The sequence below is a fragment of the Parambassis ranga genome, chromosome 16, assembly GCF_900634625.1.
Source record: "Parambassis ranga chromosome 16, fParRan2.1, whole genome shotgun sequence".
NCBI lineage: Eukaryota > Metazoa > Chordata > Actinopteri > Ambassidae > Parambassis > Parambassis ranga.
Window position 1 is genome coordinate 900,659 of NC_041036.1, and position 13,506 is coordinate 914,164.

The window sequence follows — 13,506 nt, forward strand, 5'->3', positions numbered from 1 at the left end:
AGACAGCAGCGGTCACATGACCCGAGGACGGAGACAGCTCTAAGGTATTATTATTATTATTGTTATTGTTATTGTTATTATTATTATTATTATTATTATAATTATCATTGTTGTTATCATTATTATTATTATTATTAGTATTATTATTATTATTATTATTATTATTATTATTATTATTATTATTATTATTATTATTATTATTCTGATCGCCGCCCTGCCCGGTGTGTGAGGACCTGGTCCGGTTGCAGGCCTCGGTCCGGGGCAGCCCCCCCTTCCTGCTGCAGGACTTACCTTCACCCAAATCCAGAGCATATCTGGGAAAAGCATCAGGTCCCCGCTGCTCTCGGCGTGAAAAGCCCCATTAGAGAACAACACTGTCACTGTTAATCACCGCCGCGGCCTTTTGTGCGCTGTAACACAACAAACCCACAAAACCAGCACTTTCTCCTCTGCTGAGCGGTTTGCTGAGAGGTCCGGCACCTTTTGTTGTTGTTGTTGTTGTTGTTGTTGTTGTTGACACTGTGCAGCTGACGCTCACTCATCGCTGGAGCTCTGTTGGTTCAGTCATGATTCAGTTTGAAGTGTCCGTGGGACTCTGATGGATCCCAGGGCCGCGCGGTGCAGCAGACACACGGCTGACCTGCAGTCGTCCATCAGAGGGAAAAACAACAGAAAGTATGTTTTCAGAAAAAACACTCATGTTTTATTTCCTTCCATAAAAATATCCATGAATCACGTCAGGCTTCCTACAGACCCTCAGAGGACATAACCTCCACATCACATTTATCAAACACGACCCAACACTTTATCTTTAAACATGTACATAAAGGTCACAGAGAGGCTCAAACTTCCGGCAGAGAATCTGGATGATTCAGATTAAATATTTTAGTGGAATATATTTCTCTAATCCTCATTATTAAAGTTTACATTAATTTATTCTACCGTGTGTGCAGATATTCTAAAGAAAATATGTGTAAATGTCAGCATCTATTTTCAAGTGAACGTGTATTAAACGTGTGAAGCATCAGGTCTCCGTGTTTCCCTCTCAGCAGCACTTGTAGCGCAACAACCGCCCCTGTCAGTCAAACGCATCCTGATCGAGCGCGGGCCAACCACACAGCGCCGCCCTGCTGACCGGACCGCAGGTCCAATCGCTGCCGGTCCTTCATGTCTCCCCGCTCCCTCAGAGGGGCGGGCGCACGGCCTTATATGGCACTCATGCCCGTATATGGAGCACCGCCAGGGGGAGGGCAGCCGAACGAGGCAGCCTGCTGCTGACACTTTCCCCCAAACTGTAGCTTGGACTGTCGGAGAGCGCACAGCAGCCAGCCGCACTCAGAAGGTCCCGGTGGAAGTGGACGCTCTTCCAGGCAGCACGGAGGACTGTGTTTGGTGCTGACGTCTCTGTCCGAACCCCGAACAGCGAGGCGCGCGACGAGCAGAGGAACCGGGACTGGCTTCTTCTCACCGGGACTTTTTTTTTTATCGCTTCCAGAAGCTCCTCCGGGACCAAACAGATCCGGGTGCAGCGAACATGTGGTCAGGGTTCCAGCTGAAGAAATAAGCCTGTGTGCGGCGGTGAGAAGGCGCCGAGCCTCGGTTCAGCCTCAGTGACATTTGTCCCAGTTCAGCCTGCAGAGGAAACGCGGCTCTCTGCCTGCTCGGACTCTGCAGAGGCTCCTCGCTGAAGATCAGCGTGTTTATGGATCGCTGCGCAGCGAGGGACACCGGGAGTTGTAGGCTGTGCTCGTTCGCGTCGATCATGTTGATACCTCGCAGTAAACTTTGATAGATGAGAGCAGAAAGGCGTCAGTGAGGCTGAAAACCCTGTTTCCAGAATTAAGCCCCGGTAAGCCGCAGCCTGACCTCTGGGGGAAGTGGACGCTCCTTCCCTCAGTCCTTCTCCTGAGACGTCAGTCCGGATCTCTATCACGCAGTCTGACTCCTTCTGTGATTTAAACAAAGACCAAGTGTTTGGGGATAGCATGGCAATGGTAGTAAACCAGTGGCCAGAGAACATTTCTGCCGACCCGGGCTCTCAGCTCCAGATCTGCGGACAGGAGCCCGGCGGGGCGCCGGGGACACCCAACGGCTCCACTCCGGGGAACGACGCACTTTCCGGGGATAAGATCCCCAACGTGGACTGCATGGTGTGCGGAGACAAGTCCAGTGGGAAGCATTACGGCCAGTTCACCTGCGAGGGATGCAAAAGCTTCTTTAAGCGCTCGGTGAGGCGGAACCTCACGTACACCTGCCGGGGGAACCGAGACTGTCCCATCGACCAGCACCACCGGAACCAGTGTCAGTACTGCCGGCTGAAGAAGTGCCTCAAAGTCGGCATGAGGAGAGAAGGTAAGCCCGGACTCACCCTGTCTGTGTGTGTGTGTATGTGTGTGTGTGTGTGATGTCAGTTGTTGTTTACAGAACGTCTTTCTGTGCGTAAAGGTGCGCGGGCTTCCTCTCAGGTGAGCCGCGCTCCTGCGCGGATGGATCTCATTTTTAATGAACAAACATTCCGTGTTTGAGACATTTCAGGGAACAACCCGGTTTAGTTGGAACATTCAGACTGAATCCACCAAATCCTAATGAGGACTCTGTGCGTAAAGCTCCTCTGCTCTATACATGCAGTTGTTATGGGTAAATACTCAGCCGCCACCTGCGCTTCTTCATCCAGGCTCCTGTGTCCGCGCCATTCATCGCGGCGCGCTGCGCGCTGTGAAATCCCTCCTTTGTCTCTCTTTTAATTATGCTGTTTGCTCACCGACACCCCGAGCCGCTTAAAGAGGATGCCGCTACATTTGTTGCATTGTGTTGGATTAACAACGGGTCAGTTAGTGCCAAAGGGGAGCAGTGGAAACGCGCTGGCGAAGAGGAGGGCTCCCCCGATTCAGAAGAAGCATCCAGCAGATCCAAACCCGAGGAGCTCCTCAGAGTGTCGGAGGTGTTGTGTTGTGTCCCATCCGAACAGCACTTTTTATGCGATAACCCGCACACTTATCAGGCCTCATACATGTTACTGTGCCGCCGGACTTTTTGGAGGCCGGTCCAGCTGCAGTCCTGTTGGGGGACAGGCCGCGCCGCTCCTGGGTCTTTGTCTCATGGCCCAAAAAATGTAAAAACTGAGAAGTATCCTCCATCTGAGCTGAGATGATCCCTGAAGGGTCTGAAGTGAGTGAACTCCTCTGCTTCTCTGACAGTGTGTGTGCACTGTAAACACACACACACACACACACACACACACACACACAGTTTAATTCGGTCAAAACGCAACATTTCAAATAATAATAATAATAATAATGTTAAATATAATAAAAACTCTCGGAGGAGTTTTCAGGACTTTATTTTATTTTATTTATTTTATCTCATCGTAAAAAACATTTTCAGTAAATAATTGTTTAGTTATTTGTGCGTAAAATCATAACACACATGCGCAGTCATGTCAGACTGCACGAGAGCTGAAGCCTCCGGGCTCGCGTGGGCTTGCACTTTACTTATTAACAAACACGGACACGTGCGCGTGATCACGTCATCATCTAAATGTTTTAAAAAGGATCATTTTGGAGACTTTTTTCGGGTTGAATGTGGAGCAGGTCACTGAGCTCAGCTGCTGCTGCTGCTGCTGCGTTTGAGGTCGCTGGGATTAATCCGTGTCCTTAAATCCTCTTTGTCGGCTGACTTCTGCTCATCACTGATCATTTGTTCAGCCAGCACAATATTTGTTTAATAAAATGTCACCTCATAATTATCCACACGGCCTGAAGGGCCAGGAAGTTGTAATTTAATTAAAAAAGTGCCGAATGTGAACAGTTAGTTTGTGATAACACACACAGGACATATGTGTGTGTGTGTTGTGTTTTCTTTATTGTTCAACAGGTTCATATGTGGTTGCCAAGGAGACGCAGCGTTTATCGCCCAGGGAATGAGACAGAAAATGTTCTTTTCCCTGTTTAAATTACAGTAAATTAATATTTAGGCACCTGAGCGGATGAAGAGCGTCCGTCTGTGTGTCTGAAGGGAACGCTCGCTGTGTGGATTATAACATTCTGTGTTATCAGCCTCTGCTGTGTGAGTGCAGGACTCAGCGTCGGTGTCATGGAGGGCTGTGGAGGCTCAAAGAGAGCCTGAATGTTTGACTCCAGAGGGGCTGTGTGCGATGGTTTCCGGCTCTGGGTTAAACACACACACACACACACACACACACACACTCTCAGCGTGCTGATAGTAACTGCAGCCAGCATCCATTTTGCAGTGCAGGAGTCTGTGATACCCGCTGTGAAGAGGCGCAGTGGGAACGCTGCTGCTGCCGCCTCCTCTGACCCATATTACACTCTGACAAAACACCAACAGCAGCGGAAAATATAGGTCAAGCAAAACTAAAACATTAATAACAGACAGGCTGGAGTCAAAGTCCAGAAGTGTGAGCCGTGCGGGGCCTCTGCTGAGCAAATACTGCCCAGTGTTTGTATGGACTAATCCATACTGCACAGTGAGCCTGTAACAGCAGACGATTTAACAGCACAACACGCCGGCCTGGCCTCCTTTCAGGTCCAAACCCTCCACACGTCCCGCACTCCGATACTTAACCCCTGCCCCCAGGACCGGGCCATTATCAGAGCCCGCTCAGAGGAGGAGCGGCTCCCACTCACAGCTCACTGTGATGGCGTGGCCACACCGTGCACCTCTGACCTCACGGCTTTACACGCAACTTTACACCAGAAAACACACACAAACATTTATCTGAGTTTTGGCCAAACTCACCCTCAAATCATCGAACAAAATCCCAGAAAATAAAGTATTTTACTAAAAATATTCAGTAAAATCTAAAAGTCCTGTCCTCCTCAGCGGCCAGCAGGACGCCATGATGGACTGAGCAGCAGTCACATGACCAACACTCAGAGAGTCTCTGACCTGCAGCTGAAGGGAGGCTGATATAATATATAATATTTATAACATGTAGAGCTCCTGATTGTTTTTTTTCCACTCGGGGTCACACATGGTGTCGACTGCAGACTAGTTTTAGTTTTTTTCAGTGTCATCCTCACACAGACTTGTTTGGGGTTCAGGGGGTTAAAGGTGTTTTCTGCACATCCCACAGCATCAGTACTGTTACGACACAACACAAACTTCTCAGGCACACACACACACACACACACACTTAGACTCAGTGACCCCTCTGTGTGAGTAGCTCACCCAGTTTATGTCACTTTGTCTTGTAGAAGTAGGAAAAAGTTGCAGCAGGTTACACTGTTGAGTGTGTGTGTGTGTGTGTGTGTGTGTGTGAGTGTGAGAGAGTGTGTGAGAGTGTGAGTGATTTTAGTTTACTGATTAATTCAGGACCTGTCTGGTTGAAATGTGAGAGCAGCCACACAGGGAAGCTTCACCAGGCTTCACACGCAAACTGCCGTGCTGCTGTGTGTGATTGTTTCTGTGTGTGTGTCTGTGTGTGTCTGTGTGTGTCACCGCCATCGTCATCCTGTGTCTCTCAGGTTGTCTGCAGGAACAGCAGCTCTTTTATTTATGTGTGTTCTGATTGGTCGTCGTCACTCAGCATCATCTGTTGACCTCTGTGCGGCAGCTGCACACGTTATCGCTGCTAAAGCTCAAACAGGAACCTGTGACTGATCCGGCTGACTCTTTACATGAGGGGTGAAGCGATGCCACAGTCACCTGCAGATCAATGACTTATCAATAGAATTAGAACTGATCAGGACGTCTGGACTGCAGCAGGTCTTTCTGGTCATCATCTCGTCCCGTGTGCCGGGCGTCCTGCTGAATGCAGATCACAGAGTCAGAGATCGGGGTCAGTTCTCAGGACGGGCTTCAGCCTGGTGGTGATGTCACTGATGATGTCACAGTGGACAGTGACTGAGTGCTGTGTGAATGGAGGCAGATGGTAAAGAGTTTGTTGTTACTGACAAAGGAGGGAGCATCAGAAGACCCAGCAGAGGACTCTTTAAAAGTCATTTAAGCTGAGAAGACACAGCGTCCTCTCCCCCTGAGGACAGAAGCCTGATGCTGGACACAAACATTGATCTGAAGGTGGCCTGTAGCATCATGACCAAAATAAAAATATGGATTATTAGTAGAAGAAGAGCAGAGCTAACTTCACTCCTCCTCCTCTCTGCTCTGACCCTGTGTGTCCTGCAGGACAAAGCTCAGGGCCAGAATGACCAGAGTGTCACATCACACACTCACTGAAGCACATAGAACATACACATGTATTTATAACTGCAGGTTGTCTTCACACACACACGCTCAGGTTCATACGAGGGAACAGGTTCGTCCTCTGCTCGCCGATAGAAGCTTTGGAAATGGAAAAGCTGCTTATTAAACCCAGCTATTAGACTGAGCTGAATCCATAATGCGCTGCGTGGCCCGGCACTGTGACCTTTCAGTGCAAATGTTGATAGGCCTTAATTGTATTTAGCTGCTGTAATTCCACTAACAGTCTGACCCAGAGGCTAATCCAGGGCAGCCGGGCAGCGAAGCGTGCACTCTGCCAGCTGCTCTTTGCTGAAGTGGCGTTTTAAAAACGTCCCGCGCTACCTCCCGAGCATCCTCTCTCCTCTCAGACCTCCACGCTCACGGGAGGCTGCTCAGTCTTAAATTTATTGAAGGGCAGCCTCTTAGCATCTCATTTTTAACAAAAGCACACGCACCATAACTCAGTTCTTCAGCTGCAGGTCAGACACTGTGGGTCATGTGACTGCTGCTCACAGTGACTCCATCATGGCGTCCTGCTGGCTGCTGAGGAGGACGGGACGTTTAGTTCTTACTGGATCTTGTTGGAGTGAGACCTTTGTTTGTTGGAGGAGTTTTAATTGGGACGTGGGTGTGATGAAATATTCAGACTTTTAACCCTTGCTGGTGTCTTCTGGCCTGCCTCCTCGGTCTTTGAACGCAGCATGCTTGTGTTTTTCAGGAAGAAATGAAGGTTTTCATTTGTTTTCTGTCTGCAAAGCTGCATTAAGCTAAGCAGGAAACAGATTATAACGCCCAAATCTCACTTCTCGCTCCCCTCCCCCCTCTGTTTTATTCTGCGTCTCTGACCCATGTCTCCTTTTTTATCCTCAGGCTTCTTTCTAATGTCATTTGTGTCTCAGGACACCACATCCCCTCTCTCTCTCTCTCTCTCTCTCTGTCTGTCTCTCTGTGTCTCTGTCGGCTTGGACGCTTCCACAGTCTCTGCCCTTCTTTCCCTGCGTCTCGTCAGCCAGCTGTAGGCGAGGGAAAACAGAGAGTGATGTGTTTCAGTCAGACGCACTCAAGTGTTCTGCCTCTCAGGCACGAGTGACCCCCACAATGAGGCTTTTCAAAAGTCAAGTGGATCAAGTAGATTCTCCATCTGCAGGATTTACCACTTATCTATAAGAGAGCAGATCGGACGCAGCAGGCTTTTTTTAAAATATAATAGCAGGAAAGAGTTTAACCTCAGCTCCGACTGTCCGTTTACGTTCAATACACAGCGCCCTCTAGCTGCTGGAGCAGGCAGGGCTGCTCTTCGTCCAGCTCTGTGAACAGTGTTTGGATGAGGGAGCACCACACGGCTCCTCACAGCTTCAGTTTGGATTTTAAACTGGATCACAAAGTCTGAGGGTCTGTGCTGGACTTGTTGAGTCTTCGCCTGACGCTTCCTTCACTCTCCACACTCAGAGTTGTGTTTGATTTTTCCGGTGTGTGTGTGTGTGTGAAGTGTCGTGGAATGTCTCGTTGTGCAACGCTGTCTTCCTCATAGCTGAGCGAGGCCGCACTGTTTACTGACGGAGGCCGCATTCTTTTCTGGGACCACGGGTTGACACAAGTTCAGGGGGAACATGAGCGCTCTGAGGTCAGCACCTTTTGTGTGGAGGTATTTCTTCCTGTGGGGTGGGTGGGGGTGGGGGTGGGGGTGCGGGTGTAGAATCGGAGGCATTTTTATAACAGAGCAGTCTGACCTCTGTTTGTGTCAGATGCGTGGCGCTGCGGTGAATTGACACAGCTGCTGCGTGCGTGGTGACAGGTGATGGAGGGTTGAAAAGCATTTTTTCCTCACCCCTCCCTCTCTCTCTCCACCTCCTGCCTCCACCTGTCTCCTTATGTAAACCACGGGCTATATTCAAACAGCGTGAACTCTGCGCCTTCCCTCTCCTGCTGCCTTTTATCAGCCTCTGCTCCACCTTATCTGTACCTCGTTATTTCCTCGCCTGCTTCACTGCCTCCGTCCTCTCGCTCCCTTGTAACAGTAGATGGAGTTACTAGTCCGACAGTGAGGATGACTGAACAGGTGTTTTCCAAATGGGCCTTTGAGCGCTCGCCGCATTACCATCGCTCCACACCCGGGGGAGTGTGTGAGCGCTTGGCCTCTGTGTGCCCTTTCAGCCTCAGGCCAAGCCATTTGCCAGCACGGCCGTGTGTATTAGTGTGTGTGTGTGTATTAGTGTGTGTGTTAGTGTGTGTGTATTAGTGTGTGTGTGTTAGTGTGTGTGGTGTGTTTGTGTAGAAGAGTCCTATCTTTACCAGCTGCTGCTCGTCTTTACTCATTGATGCACAGCAGCAGCGGAGGACGTCTGCACTGAGTAGATGAGTGCTGACACATTAAGGACCCAGAGAAATGTCTCCACATTTTTTGACCCCGTCCTGCAGCTTTGTTTGTCTCCTGTTGTCTCACGTCGTTTCTCCTTCTTCTGTCTCCTCCAACAGCCGTACAACGAGGACGTACGTCCAACTCCCAGAGCAGCCCGGGACAGTACCTGACCAACGGCACGGACCCTTACAACAGCCAGCCCTACCTGTCCGGCTTCATCTCTCTGCTGCTGCGTGCCGAGCCCTACCCGACGTCCCGCTATGGAGCCCAGTGCATGCAGGGAAACAACCTGATGGGCATTGAGAACATCTGCGAGCTGGCAGCCCGGCTGCTCTTCAGCGCCGTGGAGTGGGCCAAGAACATCCCCTTCTTCCCCGACCTGCAGCTCATGGATCAGGTGAGAGGCTCCTGCTGGGTTTTTTTAATTGTGATGCTATGACTCCCCTAATCTAAAGCTGCTAATTTAATTTTTAGAAAAAAAATCCTATGAATCTCCATCTGAAGCTCCATTCCCCCTGTCTTCTTCTAGGTGGCGCTGCTGCGCATGTCCTGGAGTGAGCTCTTCGTCCTAAACGCCGCCCAGTGCTCCATGCCGCTTCACGTGGCGCCTCTGCTGGCGGCGGCGGGCCTGCACGCCTCGCCCATGTCGGCGGAGCGCGTGGTGGCCTTCATGGATCACATCCGAGTCTTCCAGGAGCAGGTGGAGAAGCTGAAGGCGCTGCAGGTGGACACGGCCGAGTACTCCTGCCTCAAGTCCATCGTGCTCTTCACGTCCGGTGAGTCTGAAGCGCAGATGTGTAAAGAAAACATGTCAAGTCCTTTTAATTTGTTTGTCCACAAACTCAGGTAGACGCTGAGGTCAACCAAAACACACCAGGCGGTGAGATCAGTGCAGAGGGCAGGAGTCAGCAGGCTAAGCTGACTTCTGTTAAATGGTTTAATCATGTCAGGAAGACTCTGGCTGATAAACAACTCTGAATCAAAAACATGGCCGATAACAGGGCGTCTAAAAAAAACCCACAGCGAGGCTGAATGATGAAAATACACTGACCAGGTTACCTCTAAATATAATTATTGTCTGTTGCTAGGAGACAGGATGATGCTCCAATCCATCCATCCATCCAATTATAACGCACATTTTCAGAAACATTACTTTGAAAACAGTAAAGCTTTGCGTACCGGTTTGGAGGATTTCCTATTAGTCTCCTGAAGCACTGCTCTTGTTGCCTAGCAACCCTGTAAGCTATATAAAAGTGCACTGCCCGGCTGTTAAAGTGTAAGGTGAAGTAAAACATGGAGGGTGTTTTTTCTGCGTTGCGCGCTGCAGCTGCGACCTCTTCGCCTCCGCCGAGTCTGACCGAGAGGCGACCTCCAACGCTGCACACGCATCGCCTCATTGGCTCCATATGTAAATGCTGCTGCTACAGTCAGTCACGGCCGCTGCCCTCCATGGATCCGACTGTAATTTGATCGCTCGGTCAGTCATACTGTTAACCCTTCAGAAACTCAAACCCTGCAGAGGGAAACTTTCCGATCAATCACCTGAAAACGTGTTTGAATAAAGTGTTTGCTCAACAAGCAACCAGCAGGAAGCCATGAAGGAGCTGCAGTCACATGACCAACACTCAGAGAGTCTCTGTCTGATTCAGACCAACAGTTTTCTCTGCTTGTAGCGCTGAACGTTTCCATGGAGGTGCTGGACTTTGTGACTGAACATGTGACAGGAAGCAGTCAGAAGCTGCTTCTGATGGTTAAAAATAAGGACCGTGGGCATTAAATCCCTCCGAGCCTCCCAGCGTCACATTACGAGGCAGTCTGCCCCCCCCCCCTTGCGCTACAGCCCAGATTAAATCCAAATACTATAATGGTTGAGAGCCCCCACCCCCCCCCCACCCCCCTGAGACGGGCATTGTTTTGATACGGCTCGCACACAGACCCTGTTGAGGTTTATCCCGACAGTCACCGGCCTCCAGTGGCAGCCAAAATACTGTCACATCTGGGAAGCCTCACTGAGAGATCATGCTTTGTGACCCAGGAGGGGAGGAAGGCATCGCTGAGATGTCTCCCTCCTTCTCAGAGCTTCTCCCTCCTCTGCCTCACTTTCATCAGCCGTCTCCCCTTCACGATCGCATCTATTATTGAAACCAGTCATCCACCAATGCTCCCCAAACCCCAAACTGCAGGCTCGGCCCGAGACCCAGGACCCCCTGCCCCCCACCGCAGGAGCTGAATTATGTATGGAGTGTTTCTGTGAGCGGGAGGATTCGCCCTGACCTACATAACCCCTGTAGCCCTGAGCATCCCATGTGACTTCCTGTACGGGCAGATGCACATGTAAAAACCCAAAGACTCCGGAGGACATTAACATTTTGGGAGAGTCATTATGTGAATGTATTGGAGACACACACACACACACACACACACACACACACACAGACCTGTTAATGAACCTGACTCCTGGCAGGATGACCTAACAAGCTCAGACAAACACCGATTGTCTCCCGCCTCCCTCGCCGCCTCTGCCCCCTTGTGAAGCCCAGTCCCATCACGCCACATCAGAGAGTGGGCATCTCAGCCCTGCCAGCCCGACCCCTCACCCCCACTGACCCAGTGTGTGTGTGTGTGTGTGTGTGTGCGCCCAAGGATCAGACAAAAGAATGCGGCGCTTGGCGTGGAAGGGCACCCACAGAGCTGTCGCTTCGGCACGCGAGGTGGTCTCAGTGGCACAGACAGCTTTGCTAATCCCACCCGGGCGGTGACTGGCTTGTCACGCAGGACCCAAAATGGCGGCTTGACAAAAAAAAACGTCCAGCTGCCCCCCCACCTATGATCGGAGGGATTGACGCACTTCAAAAAATTAGTTTTTTTTGTGGAGGCGCAGCAGGACGGAGCTCAGATCAAAGTGTGAAATGACACAAGGCGACTTATGATGCAAGCTGTCGGGTCAAACCTCTGTCAAACCTAAAGAGCGAGCTGGAGGATAAATTGGCCTCATCGGGAAACCTGTGGGTTCACGGACGGGGCAGAGTCTGTGGCAGAGTACAGTCAAATGTGTCTTTGTTTTGAGTTCACACATCTCTGACCTCCTTTGCTAAATCCCCCGTGTTCTCCACACACACACACAGTGAGGGTGTGAAAAGTATCACACACAGTGTTACACTCTCTCTCTCTCTCTCTCTCTCTCTCTCTCTCTCTCGGCTCTTGCCAAGGCGGGGGCCGTCAGAGAGGGGTATAAGGAGGTGGAAGGCAGAACATGACCTCCAGCTGAGGGGAAAGTGAACGCTGTGGTGAGCTGTGAACACAGACCGCAGGGGTGAGACAGATGTGCGTCTCTTCATCCTGATTTTCTCAAGTCTGAGAAACATTACTCTGACTTATTCTTCTGCATCAGCTCCTCAAGTCAAAGACACAGGACAGGAAGTCAGGCTTCCAAACTTTTAGTCAGTCAGGAGGAGAAGGACGAGCCACATGCTTGTTTTTTAAACAAATCCTCCAGAAATAAAGAGTTCACTCCAAAAAGTCAGTAAAATCTAAAAGTCCTCCTCAGCAACCAGCAGGACGCCATGATGGAGTCACATGTGAGCAGCAGTCACATGACCCACTCTGTCTGACCTGCAGCTGGTTCCTGTCTGAATACCTGAGTGATTCTGCACACACACACTCCGCCTGCGCTCTGCCTGCAGACAGGATGGAGCTGTTTGTTAGATAATCAGGAGTGAAACATCTTTCTTACCGTCTTCTTCCCTTCTCGCAGATGCCATGGGGCTGTCAGACGTCGCCCACGTGGAGAGCATCCAGGAGAAGTCCCAGTGCGCCCTGGAGGAGTATGTGAGGAATCAGTACCCCAGCCAGCCCAACCGCTTCGGGCGCCTCCTCCTCCGCCTGCCCTCGCTGCGCATCGTCTCCTCCCCCGTCATCGAGCAGCTGTTCTTCGTGCGCCTGGTGGGGAAGACGCCCATCGAGACGCTGCTGCGCGACATGCTGCTGTCCGGCTCCAGCTACAACTGGCCCTACATGCCCACCGTGCAGCGCGACCGGCCCATCTCGCTCCACTACAACGAGAACGGGCCCTGAGGAGACGCTGACCCGACCTCTCATCCATCCATCCACCCGTCTTTCCTTCCCGTCTTTGTCTCCCGGAGGAAGCGTCTCCCTCCGTCACCATTCCACTCTACAGACTGACAGTGAAACAGAGGCTGATGTCCACACCTGAGATGTGGCGTGAGACGGACAGGTTGGTAGACTGGGTCATTGTGAAGTTCACCAGCAGGTCTGTTGGACTCTTCAGACGTCAATCTCAACAAAACAAACACACCCCTGCAGCGTACCTGTTGGTGCACGGCCGATACTGAGCCTGGTGGGACTCTACGGTCAGGAGCGCACGGCCCACGAACATCTACCAACCGTTTTTTTGTTTTTGTTTTGAAAACCAGAAGCCATTAAAAAAAAAAAGACAAATGCCAAAATGTCTTGAACTTTTTCCAGAGGACGTTTTATTGTGTGTGTTTGTATTAGCACTGTTTATATGGAGAGAAAAGTCATGATTGTGTCCGTATGTACAGGATATCATGGATTCATAGGCATCTACGGCAGAGGAGGGTTCAGTGGGAAAAGCTCAGGTTCAGACTGGGGTGGGGGGGCAGACACAGACTCACCGGTGCAAAGAACAAACTAAATAATAGTAATAGTAAAATGTATCAGCAGCCTGTGCCAAAGCTGAAAAACATCAAGTGATGATGATGATTGGACTTGTTTGGGGGCCTCAGGGGGACAAAAGTGAAATAAAACACACACGTATGAAAGCTTAGGCACTTGTAAACCAGTCGGAACTGATTCACTCCTGTAAGATCGCAGCACTGGAAGAGTCGCATCGATGTCCCTCCATGATGTCATCGCAGGAGTGACGCAACTCGTCCTTTTTTTGTAGTAATGATTGTCAATAT

At 50.5% G+C, this 13,506-nt stretch overlaps 1 protein-coding gene across 1 annotated transcript; it reads left to right on the forward strand.

Annotated features, from left to right (window-relative positions):
* The first annotated feature begins 1,303 nt into the window (after positions 1-1,303).
* nr2f5 (nuclear receptor subfamily 2, group F, member 5) lies at positions 1,304-13,506 on the forward strand. Its single transcript, XM_028426410.1, has 4 exons — positions 1,304-2,352; positions 8,680-8,960; positions 9,093-9,339; positions 12,318-13,506. The coding sequence occupies exons 1-4, from the start codon at positions 1,986-1,988 to the stop codon at positions 12,635-12,637; spliced, it is 1,215 nt and encodes a 404-aa protein (XP_028282211.1). The 5' UTR covers positions 1,304-1,985; the 3' UTR covers positions 12,638-13,506.